The 13360-nt window shown below is 39.1% G+C and overlaps 1 protein-coding gene and 1 non-coding gene across 3 annotated transcripts in view; both read left to right on the top strand.

Moving 5' to 3' along the window:
- The window catches only part of LOC131303297 (MADS-box transcription factor 23-like), a 32028-nt gene that overhangs the window by 17013 nt on the left and 1655 nt on the right, over nucleotides 1-13360 (top strand). For both annotated transcript variants that reach the window (XM_058330100.1, XM_058330101.1), the window contains exons 3-8: nucleotides 5976-6054; nucleotides 7741-7802; nucleotides 12565-12664; nucleotides 12756-12797; nucleotides 12893-12976; nucleotides 13096-13250. In XM_058330100.1, coding sequence (XP_058186083.1) covers nucleotides 5976-6054; nucleotides 7741-7802; nucleotides 12565-12664; nucleotides 12756-12797; nucleotides 12893-12976; nucleotides 13096-13250 — 522 coding nt within the window. The remainder of the gene's footprint in view (nucleotides 1-5975; nucleotides 6055-7740; nucleotides 7803-12564; nucleotides 12665-12755; nucleotides 12798-12892; nucleotides 12977-13095; nucleotides 13251-13360) is intronic.
- On the top strand, nucleotides 518-624 carry LOC131305769 (small nucleolar RNA R71). The gene has a single exon (XR_009193328.1). It is a non-coding gene; the product is annotated as a small nucleolar RNA R71 (small nucleolar RNA).

Here is a 13360-nt window from a genome sequence, read left to right as displayed (position 1 = left end):
GTTGAGAATCGCTCCACCGGAAATTAGGATGCATCTTCCACCCCGGATTGAAAGTTTGAGAATAAGGGTCAAACCGTTGATTAACGGCATTGACCTCCGATGGGCCGGTTCCTTGAAGAATATCCTTGATGGCGGGGAGCATTTGCCAATCCCCCGTAGCATGACCTGCAACTTCACATAAAACACAAATGTCTTCCGCCTTGGCCACAGAGGCCACCCCAGCGACTTTGTTAAGTTGTAAAGTTTCAATTTGGCGGGAAAGCTGGGCGACCTTGTGGGCTAGCTCATTTTGCTCATTCAATTGGAATTTACCGGGATTGCTCGGAGCCGGATTAAACACATTCTTTTCAGAGGGGTCTGAGCAATCCCAGTTTTGAGTTTTTTCAATTCCTCAAAATAGTCCCACGCCGCTTCAGGGGTTTTTGCCATAACTCCACCAGCACACATGCTATCCATAAGGTGTCGAGTACTTTAGAAACATCCCTTTAACAAGTACTTGACCTTTTGAAAAGTCGGGAGGCCATGATGTGGGATGGAGTTTAGCAAATCCTTGTACCTTTCCCAATATTGATAAAATGATTCCCCCTCTTTTTGTTTAAACGTTTGGATTTGATGCATGAGTTCCTTTGTAAGATGAGGGGGAAAAAATTTCATGTAGAAAGCCTTTGACAAATCCACCCAGTTTGCCAAAGATTGGGGCCTCATATTGTTCAACCAAATCTTGGCTTTGTCCTTTACTGAAAATGGGAAGAGTTTTAGCTTTGCGGACTCAAGTTGAGCGGGCGTGGACACTATTGTGGATACCAACTCCTCGAATGCCCGCATATGAGTGTACAGGCATTCTTTGTCTTTGCCATAAAAAGATGGCATCATGTTAATGTGATGCATTTTCACGGTGAAAGTATTCGCCTCGATTGCGGCCAGAAGGACTATAGTGGGCCGTGGAGTAGAACGGGCCGGATTCATGTAGTCACTCATGGTCCTTTCGGGCACGACCGGTGGCATTTCGCCTTCACCGTTTCCGGCCATTCTTTCTCGATGAGGGGTTCTTACAGAAAAAAAGGAGTTCTTTGGGGTGGTGGTGTCCTTGCTCGAACCCGACGAGGAGTTTTGGGTCGAGGAGGAGAAAAAGATCTACGAAGCCTTTTAGAAGTTGGGCTTCGAAAGGCTCCATGATGACCACCACGCATACACTTGAAAAACCCTTCTCGAGAAACAATGGACAACAAGAATAAAGAAAACAGACAAGAGGGGCTATGCCGCTGCCTCGATAAGAAAAGCAATGAATGAAAAGGTGATTTGTACTTACTCTAACTTCGTTACACCTCACGTTTGAGAGGCTCAAGTTAGAGGTATCCACTAGATTAATTACAAATCACACAAAGTAAAAATTAACGAGATACTTACAATGGGTTGGCGAACCTCCAAGATGAGCTATAAAAGAAAGCGCTCCCCGGCAATAGCGTCAAAAATGCTTGCGACCTTAATGTGTGTTGTAATAAGAATACCCCAAGCGTAGGGCTAGGTTGGTTGAAAGCATAATACCCGAAAGTCCGGGGTCGAATCCACAGGGAGCGCATCCATAACTAGTTTCAAAGATTAGCTTGTAGAGAGTTTTAGCGTTAGGACCGCCAACCGATCTTTGGCGTTTAGACGGCCAACTTGAAAGATTTGGTTAACTGGCTACTTAACCTAACTACGGCTTTTTGACTGGAGATTAAACTAAAGGCTCGGTTTAGGGATAACTAACACCCGTAACGCAAGGATAAGCTCGATTCTTCTCTTTTTAACGAAAGCGTTAAACATGTTTGGGGTCCTTTTTAAGCATTTAGACAAACACAAGGAGGGACATAGCTCTAGGTATCAAATGTGGCAAGAAGATTAACCCTTGCCTACATTTGATCCAAGAGAGTAACACCTCAAAGTTTTGATTCATAAAATAGGTCCTTGCCATGTTTAAGCTGGAAAACATGAGTTCTCGAGAGGAGAACGAGCCACACCCCTGGTTACGGGATGTTAATCATCCCATAACCTAGCCTTGCTACACTACTCACACATAATGAAAGGAGAAGTGATATGGATTAGGGTTCGGATGAGAGAACATGAAATCATGCTAAAAACAGAAAGAAAAACTAGATTAATAAGGATCCCGAAGGAACTTACAACATTAATGAAAGCAATCACCCTCCAAATCCCCAAATCAATGCTCCATTAATGAGGGAGAAAAGAGTTGGTGAGAAGAGGCGGTAGAGAGAGAAAGAGCTCATGTCCAATAACATAACATCCCCCTAAAAAACGTGCAAGAGGGTATTTATAGCACCCCTTTAAAGTTACAAAAGAAAAACAAAAAGAAAATAAGAATCTGCAGAAACTGGGGATTCCTACCGGTAGGCATTGATCTCCTACCGGTAGAACGATTTCGAGCAAAAGGGGGACACTGAACAATCTGGCTTCCTACCGGTAGGCATTGATCTCCTACCGGTAGAACTTGAATGATGCAAATTTGTGACCTCTCTGATCAGGCGTTGGACCAGTAGAGCAGGCCCTCCTACCGGTAGGAATGGGATTATACCGGTAGGCATTGATCTCTTACTGGTAGAACTTCCTTTTCTATGAAACTTTTTCAGCTTCTTCTGGGCTTCTCCAAACTCTCCGGGGCTTCGACACAGCTCCTCCGGACTCCGCTATCGATGCATTTATACCTCCCGGGTCCCCGATTCACAATGGAAAAAGTTCACGGCGTATAATCCGCCTTATTAATGAAAAGAACCTGTAAACACCAAAAACTCACCTTTCGCGCAATATCATTCAAAAACATAGAGTTATACGCGCGCGCGTACCAAAAATGAGCGAGATAAGCCTGAGTATAACCACAATTGTGGGCTTATCAACGTATTCAGCCTTACAAAAGTTAGTGGGTCCAAATTGATATTGAGTGTAGTGTTATTTGTTGCCATCACTCTCATACTATCCATGACCTTTCCACGTCCCCAAGCTGATGCCTTAACTCCCGAAGAAGAATTAGCTGTCTTATCATTACATTCTTGCATGCTTACATTTATTAGCTGTAAAGCTCTCTCTTTTGCCCCAATAGCCTTTTCAGCTTCCACATTTGTTTCTGCCACCTCCTCAACAATTTTCATCTCATTTTCCAACACAGCTTTGTCTACATCGAAGTCGAACGGTTCATCATCCCTAGGATTTGTCTCAACTACGGCCTCCTTATTTTCACCATTCACATCCTCAGCCCGATTATTAGATGAATTATCTACCATATCTTCCACGTTGACCGCCATCTCTCCTTCGCTGACCTCTTTATCAACACTAGTATTCTGACCAGACCTATTCCGAACCTTAACACCAAACGCAAGAGGTTCTTCCCTAACCTTGACTTTGTAGAGGATACCATCAATGTCGAGTTGAATAGAATCGTCAATAGTGGACATGATTCTGTTCCATTCTTTCTCCTCTACTGTATAACCTACCATATGCCTTCTTGTATCATCATTAGATGAAGCTGCTTCATCTGACCACCGTTTGACTTTCATATTCATCACAACCCCAAATAAACAATAGAAGTGAGCGAAAGGGAATAATAAAGAAGTTATATAAGTTCTAAACTATATGCTTTATTGATCTAACTAATTTTCATGAAATACAAAGATGTGTGATGAAGATGAATCTCAGCAGAAAGGATCTAATACCCGTCAAATTTTGGATTTCGATGAAACTCCTAAAGTAAATCGAAAATAGGAAAAAATAAATTATGTGTTCCCTCACTAAGAGGGGTGGGGTCTGTCGTGGTTGATCTATGCCTTTCTTTTATTTTTCCTCAGTGCACATGCTTGACCGATTCCTAGATCTAAAATAATGGGTTGCCCCAAGCGTAGGGCTGAGACCGATATAGCACAATACCCGGTAAGACCGGAGTCGAATCCACTAAGGACGTGATGTGTGTGTTATGGAACCTCGGGTTGTAAAATTAAAATTAGCTCTTAGGTAGCCACCCCTAATCTTTTGGTTGATTGATTTAACTAATACTAACAGATAACTTGCTCAAATAATTAAAAAGAGAGGCATGGTCGTAGGGAATCCGACGATCGCTACCCAATCAGAATCCGCTCGCTTTTCAAAGTTCTAAAAACTGTTAAATTTAGGGAGGATTGGAAACTCCGAAAGATGCGAATCCTATGGTTGCCGGTCCCGTACACAGCAGCAAACAGGTTTTGGTCCCCCGTTCCTGCTCACATGAGCCCTGGCAATGCCTCGGATTCGTCCAACAGACGTAGTTTTCACCAACTAAATTATTTAATTAAATTAATGTGCAGAAAATTGTGAGACGAATCTTAATTGGGTCGTGGCGCGCCTTTACCCAGCAACCAAGCCTCAGAAAAGCTACTCACTCATTATTAAAAATAAAAAGAAAGAAACCCTACAATTAATCATGCCTCCGAATATAAAACAAACAGAAGAAATAGATAAAACAAGTTCCAACGAACAACTTTAATGAAGGACGAAAATTAATACGAGTTACCGAAGTGCGAGTACTTGAACAAAACTTGAAAACATCAAAAGAAAAGAGCTCTGGAAGAAAAAGAACGTAAGAAAAAGTTGCTACGTAATGTTCTTACCCTAAAAACAAAGTCTGGGGAGGTATTTATATTAATCCCCAAAGTCTAGAATTAAAAATAATTGAAATACAATTTTTCCCGTTAAAACCTTCGGTAGCCCTACAAAGAATAGCTGTAGGGCTACGGGTTTCTCTGTTCCCCAGCTAGTGCACTCCGTAGGGCTACACTTCTGAGCTGTAGCCCTACCGCCTACTTTAGTGAGAATTTTGTGCTTGCATGCACTTTTTGGCGCCCGACGTGTCCATCACGTCACCCGACGCCTCACGCCTCCGTCACGACTTCCCATGGCGATGTCTGACACGGCCTCAAGGCCTCGCAATCCAAACTTGGCACAATAACCGCCTTACTTCCTGCGAAACTAATAAAAACACAAAAACAAGACAAAGCATGGCATCAAGTGAAAAATAGAATAAACCGCGCCTCTAACGCGCTAATATGCCCTACTTAGGCACTTATATCTATGATACACGCGCCTATCAGCACACGCAAGTACACACTCACAAGCAATGAATTGCTTATTTTTTCCTTCTAATCTGCTATTGTACTATGTCTGAGATTAATAAATTGCTTGTTTTTCGCTGCAAAAGAGGGTGCAAGGTGCATGGGCTCTCGCCACAGCTACAACTACTGGCATTTCAAAAAACCTCGTTAGTGTCATGAGTTTTTTGATACCAAATACGTACCATGATCTTTGGAGAACGTGTTAGGTACATGGAAGGCTTTAAAGTACAATCATTGACAATTGACGCTAACCTTAAGACAAGAAAGAGCAACACGAAACACAATTGACACTTGTTTGGGGAAGTACTAGGAATTGTAACTAAATAGCTGAAAATTGACTTCCAAAACCACATTTGGTTTTCAGGTCTATATATTTGAACCAAAATCTGATCCATTCTCTTATATGACCATGACCAGCTACATTGATCATTGCCTTGGTAAGCTATTGCCATACCGACTAGCTAATTAGATTCAAGCCTCTCCTTGGGTGGATCTCATATTCCCATCACAATATTCCTCCTGCCATCTTAGGAAACTGTTTCCATCATACCTATCCATTTATTGCACCATATAGTTGCATCTTAAGTCAACCACCACAAGGATATGCAAAACTATATATCCCGATCTAGAAACGATCAACTGGATTTCAAAGGTTGCATCCCCAAATGCATAGATTTTAACAACTTAAGCAGTTATTAGAGACAAAGTGATTATTTTCGCGTCATACCTTTCATCTCTATATGTGTATGCGCATTGCTCTGCATTATGCACGCCATTACTTGTGTATTAGACACTATAGAACAATTGAAAAGAATATAATCACTTCGGTGTTTACTTCGCCAGCTTGAAGTCAGTAATTGAAAGATACAACAAATCCAAAGAGGAGCATCATCAACTACATAATCAAGCATCAGAAGTCAAGGTACACTTTCTTTAATCACCCTATATCTCCCTCTCTGGAAGAAACTGACACTGCATTTCTAACTTTTTTTTGTCTTTGATCTTTCCAGCATCAGTGCTGAAAATTTATTGGACATACATACATGCCTAGTGCCTCTAAAAAAAGATGTACTACTTTACGTTATTATAGGGACTCATACATTGGTTCGGGCCCCCACTATGTACAAATTTTGCATCTGCCACTGGCGATAATAGTAGGTTGAAGGATCGATGAAACTTTTGATCAAGGAAGCATAACTCCATAACCTACACATTAACCATCTAAAGATTGAAGCATGCAACATGACAACTTGACTTTATCTAAGCTAATTATCCACATGAGTACTCTAAGTCAAAAGAATTCTTTACTTCCATACCTCACATAATTAGAATGTTGTTTCTATGAAGGCAAGTAAATAAGTTCATGTCTAATCGTTTGCAAGAGCAAAAGAGTACCATACATGAATAGTCTACACCGTTTATGTTCCGAAAAGCCTATGAATGACAACAAAATCATTGACATAGATACATTAAAAGACAATTAGTTTGTCTTGACTCTGTAGTATTTCTGAAATAAACAAACACCCTAAGACAAATTTGGATGTGTCGCTGGATAACTTCTCAAGATAAATTTGGATGTGCCACCAGATTACTTCTCGAGACAAAACCTATATATCACTATATCAGCAACTTGTGGATCCTACCTGTCTATACATTCGTCTGAAATTTGTTTGATTTAGTTCATGCATTCATCTTGTCGAATTCTCTATATAATTAGAATTGCACATGATGGGAGTGTTGGTAAGCATAGCTTCACACACACACACACACACACACAATGCTATACATACACATAATTTGAACCCATTTCCCCTTTACGACTTAACATGAACACAATTTTTCATTGTCGTAATTGTATTACGAATGATTGATAGGAGCAAGCAGTAGAGAATCAAAGGTCAAGGGGAAGGGATGAACTGAAATAACTTGTAAAGTAGTTCAAGCAAGGGAAAAAAACACTTGAAAAGCACAACAGTGGTACAATCTTGTCTAGGCAGAGTGAGCATCAAGATCAATACTACTAAGCCCTTATAGGGACACATTTGTATTGTCAACTATATGAAAAGATCACTACAAGTAAACAAATTTATATGTCAGTCAATGTAACTGAGATCAATCCAGATTACGTGGGAAGTATCCCACAAGTTATTGAAGGTATACAGAACTCAAAATCGGTAAAAGTAGGGTAGGATTACGCCATGAAATGAAAGAAAATTTATTATTACAGATTTTGAGATGTTAACGTGCATCACTGGACAGGGCCACGAATTCTTTCCAATCCTCGCTCCCCAAATTCACCAAATCTGGGGATAATGGATTCTAAATAGATTTTCAAAATAAAAAAGGATGCCCAATTTTCATCGGATACAATTAACATAATGACGAAGTGATTCTAAACCCGTTAAAGGTCGAATTACCTTAGAGAATGCATTGTTTTAGTCGCTTGGCTTACTTCTTCTGTAACCGTATCTTTTCCTACCATGCTACAATATCCCTCTGTTTCACTGTTGTGCTACATGCATATCAAATAGAAGTTAGTCATGATGCTGTAGAGTATCTAATTCTTTTGTATGTAGTTGTACTTAATTTTTGCCACCATACGTGCTAGTTTTGGCAAAGGGAAGCAGCAATCTTGAGGCAACAATTACACAACTTGGAAGAAAACCATCGGTAAATCCTTCACCTTTAGCCGGGAAATACTTACTTTCAAATGACAAGGTAGTAATTGAAACGGTAATTAACAGCACTACTTCCATAGAAGAGTTCGCTATGTCGATAGCATGGTTTATAACTTCTCTGCTATTTATCCCCATCATATCTGAGACAATTATCAAAGAAGATAATGGAGAAATAATAACTGCAGCAGACACTCGGTGGCATTGCAAAAGTACTCAAACAAAAAGAAAACGATTGCAACCTGTACACAACGATGAAGGTTCTACTGTCAGTCGACAAATTCATAGGCCTGATTAGCTTGCGGCATTACTAGCCTTAGACAGGTTTATCTGATAGGCTTACTTGAGTCCTCAGTTTAGCTTTCTTCCTGTAACATACTTGACAACCAACAACCTTAGCTTACAAAGGAATGGTCCAAAGGCCAAACACAATTCGGTAGACCCAATAGAGAGACTAGGTACAATAAAATACATAGACAAAAAAGCAGGACAAATAGGAAATAAAAGCATTTTAATATCCATATTTGAAGAGACTCTCAAGTCAGAAATGCTGTGATTTTGTTACAATCAAAACAACAGGTTAAAAGCCAATGGACTTGAAACAAGGTCATCGTGATTTTTTCAACAAACCATTCAAATTGTTGCTCTCGTATTTTTCCCATACTGCTCTGGTTGAAATACAAGAAGAAGAAGAAGAAACAATGATAATATTCACTCTTTTATTCAGTAATACCAACATACATTCTCAAACACCTACTAAATTGTAGTCTAGTCTTCAAGCACCATTTGGCCGAAAAAGGAAAGGATTAGAACTACTCAAGTAAGACTTCAATTTAACTGTATAGATTTGTTCAATGACTCGCACCTTTCTTAAAAACCTCTGACAAGAGAAAGAGACTCATATTGACACAGCAACCTCTCACAATATTGTACCAGTCAACATCTTTTGTTGTACCACATTTGCCATGTCCTCACCGGCTAGTAATGTCACCACTTCAGGTCATGTTATGTAATTACACCAAACATTCCTAAGCAAAACATAGAAGCTTTGGCTATAACTGATAACAAGATCATCTAACAAACTTCAGTAATTCAAGATCTGACTACTATATTGTTTGAGGCACGAACACAGAAACATTGGCACGACACGTATATCATACAAATATCAGAACATGAACTCGTTGGAACTCGTTTACTTTAATTATACTGTACATTCATACAAACTATGGTATAAGACAGATATTATTAACATTATGAAGATATTAAATTCACGGAATAAGATTCATTAACGAAGCAAGTCTATAAGATCCTGTTGTGTCCCCATTGTGTGCTCAACAAATCGTAGCGTCCCAAACACGTCCCACTAATACACATAAAATAAACAAAATTGGGAATGTAATTAAGCATAGTTGGCTCGTGTCCAGAGCATGTAGTGTCATGACCCTGCTTGATATGTGTTAGAAATTGATACCCAAAGCTGGTGGACATGCCTCTGCTTCTCAAGATATTATATACTATAATTCTGCCCACATTTTTTCAAAGGTTATCCCTAAACATTGCCTTATTTATGGCACGTTGATTTTTTGCTTTTTTCAGTTGATTGATGCAGTCTATTTTAGTCTTTAATTCATTTTTGTCCTCCAGTGCTAGTGAGTCTATAGATAGGTGTCTAGACTCCTCATAAGTTATTTTTGATCATTTTAAAAGAACAAATATTAGAGCTTAGATTCTTCTATCACATTTTGGGATTTTCTCTCTTCTGAAATCCCATCCTTGATTTGGTTGCGTCATATTAGAGCTTATACTCTTTGTATTCCCTTTAGGAATTCTCTCTCATGAAGTCCAATCCTTGATTTGGTCGCATCATAATTGAGACATCTAGTCGTTTCCTCCTAAATCTGAGAACAAGAAATGATTAACAAGCAATGAGATTATCGAAATGGCAGAAAGAGAAAGAGGATTCCTAGACTTCTCTGGACGAATAATGAAAAAGTGCTTCCCTTATCTCTTCAAGACACCTAAGATGTCACACCCCGCCCCACAAACGGCACTCAAAGTGGGTCCGAGTCAACGCAGTCACGTGACATTCTACACAGAAGACCAAATCACACCTCATAACCTGTCAGAATAAACACCCAGGGGAAGACTTATCACCTTAACATAAAAATGAGTCAACGTATTGACCAACCAACTACAACATCGATTATACCTAAGCAACAACATCTGTATTATAGTACTTTAAAATTTCTATACTTCAACACATCCATCGACAACTTACTTACAACTTGAATAAACCATCTTCATCAATCACCTACAATAAACTCGACCATCCACAAAGTCCAAGGCAAATCTCAAACAGAACGCCAGCCATCGACCAAACTTAATTACAGCCTATACAATTTAAAAGCTTTAACTATCCTTAGCCACAACTCCTTACAAATTAAGTTCTGCACCAGCTAAGGCTCTCCACAACATCATAACCAAAACCCCACCTGGCGCTAGCAAAACATCTCAACACGACGACTGGTAGTGGACCCACTCTAAATAACCTACTACCTAGCAGACCAAAAAGGAAAGCCAGAGTATGTGAGATATAGAAATACTCAACATAATGCCACAATACCCGAAGGAATATCAACATGAATATACATCACCAATGTAACTGAAATACTATAATGTATATAACAATTATAATCAAGATATCCACCCAACTGAGCAATAATAATCAATGCATAACAATATGAATGTAATCATATCACATGCAGTGGCACGTCTACCATATCCCATGAACCCAAGATAAGGTGTCCCACATACCATGCTCCCATCCACCGACAATTAGCCGGCATGGCATATGACATGGTATGCCTAACACGTTAACTTTCGGCGGTTCAATCAACACCCATCAGTATGTATTTTCATCAAATACGCATAACACAACCAAATCTCATGTCCCTCACACCATGCTCCCAACCATCGTCCATTGAACGATATGGCTTACGACATGGTGTGACTCACACGCACACATTCACAACATATCAAAGCTAAACAACAATAACATGATATACACTCACCACTACAGCAATATCTCAGTAAGGATAACCATATCAAAAGCTAACTACGATTAGCAAGATATACACCCACCACCACAACAGTATTATATGGAGAAAAATCATATCAAACACACTCACCTTTATATCGACCGAGATACACCAAACTTACGGTTTCGGCACCTCCCATTTGACCAGCTCATTACCTAATCACAAGCTAACTCCTATTAGCATATAAATCCCTTCGAATGTTTAAGTAAATATATGATACACCCCATAATATATTTACCATGCTAACAAGTGTCAAAAAGGTTAACAAGACCACCAACACCTCCTAAACCATTTAACAACCATTTGATACCAAATTAAAAAACTAATAAGGTATTAGACAATACCCAACGAATACAAATATGTCCCCAATCAAACGTAAGAGTATAAATATGACATAACTCTTAAAATCGGTTTGAAAATCATAACCATCCTATCGTATTCTGACCATAACTTCCTACTGATTTAAAATTAGGTCATGAGACTACCACCATTAGAAACTAAACCTCCGGTACATGAATTTTGATATAAAATTTGCTAAAAACGGAGTCCGGACGATAAAGTTATGCTCGTCCAAAATTACACAAAAATCTGTCCGAAATCACAGATTCTGCACGTCCATCAACTTCAAATCAAAAACTGATTTAACCTGGCATAAACTAAGCCACGACCTTCACATATTTCGAAAGACATACGAGTCTAGTTTCAGAATCAATAACCCGTGCGCTAATCCGATACCCGAGCTAAAAGATATGACTATTTTCACAAAATGTGTCAATGCAGCAAATACAAAACTCAGCAGGGACGCATCAACTTGTAAAATCCGCCAAACTTAGAATATGCATCTAATAAACCCTAAATTTGGTACACACCAATGTTCATCTCTGATTTTTCCCAATTTTTCACAATAAAGAAACCTAGTCAAAATCACCTCCAAACTTAGAATTTTTGTGCAGCGAAGCACAATTTCCAGCAGAACGTTTGGTGTTCGAAAATTCATTAAAAATCGAATACTTAATACTTTTTAGTAATTCCAACGCCAAAACATCACCAACTTATCAATATTTCAAACTCATAAGGGCCCATAATCAGGAGGATCGCTTAATTATAAAAAAAATTGATAAAAGACGCAGCTCTGTAAGCTATCTCCTAAACAATAGGATCCTGACCATAGTTAGGTTTATGATTTTTATATTTTTCTACACCTTTCGAAAAATTATGAAAATTTAACACCATATATCAGACACACTAATGAACCTTCAATAAAAATACCATAAATTTACAAGTTTTCTAGGTACCTTGAATAATTTCGTGAAGAACAGCCCTGCACCTTAGTTTTTTTTTCCTTCTCTTTCCCCCCCCCCCCCCCTCTCTCTCTCTCTCTCTCTCTCTCTCTCTACGTAAGATAAGATACGTATAGAGAAAGATAAATATCCCTAGGATAATTTGCTATATAAGAGCACAAAGAATTTATCACATGCAAGCGGAACCACGTTCTAACTTATGCTCCAATAACAAATCACACGCAGAACTCTCGCAAATTTTATTGTTTATGATTTAAATCTCTAAAATACTGAATTCAATTAAAAGTAATTGAAATACCGAAATATCCGGGGCTGCCTGAAAGTAACAAAATAAATAGATTGTCATTGTATGAGACAGGCAGTTGATGGGACAAGAGCTATACGGTTTGACTGCCAAAGATCTACAAAATCTAGAGAGCCAACTGGAGATGGGTTTGCGAGGTGTCCGCATGAAAAAGGTCACTACTAATCCTGTCTTCGAAATCGTGACCATTTATGATGAAGACCTTCATACTTAACGACGTTTTTTTGGTTTTCTAACTTCAACAGGACAAGATTCTAACAGATGAGATACAAGAGCAAAACCGAAAGGTCCCTCCAAGGCTCCAACTGATATCTGTTAAGCAACCATTTTGTTCAAGGATAGTGCGAGTTGTATAAACTAATCGTTTCTTGATTCATTATAGGGACACCTTATGACTCGAGAAAATGCAGAACTTTACGAGAAGGTAAACCTCATCCGTCAAGAAAACATGGAATTGTATAAGAAGGTACTTGGTTAATCAACGAACTCGATATTCTCACATTCTTGGCAAAACTCATACCAGTGCATCTGTGCATGCATAGCTTGTAAGTTGGTTCCTGACTAAAGAAAGGCCTATTGGGGCAGGTTTATGGAGCAAGCAATTTGATAGCGATTTCTACAAACACACAAAATTCTTATGGTTTCAGCATTACGGATGACTCATATGTGCCCATCCATCTCCAGCTAAGCCAACCTCAGCAGCAGAGTCAAGAGGTGACACCAAAGGCTACAAGATCAGGGTAAAGTTCTCTATTTCTAGAGTCTTGACACTCTTGAAAAGTAAGTAATTTCACTAAAAAAAAAGAATCTCATTCAGTCTTGGATCCAATTTATACTTTCCAATGACTAA

The sequence above is a fragment of the Rhododendron vialii genome, chromosome 10a (genome assembly GCF_030253575.1).
Source record: "Rhododendron vialii isolate Sample 1 chromosome 10a, ASM3025357v1".
In the NCBI taxonomy this organism is placed as follows: domain Eukaryota; kingdom Viridiplantae; phylum Streptophyta; class Magnoliopsida; order Ericales; family Ericaceae; genus Rhododendron; species Rhododendron vialii.
This window is presented reverse-complemented; position numbering and strand designations above follow the sequence as displayed.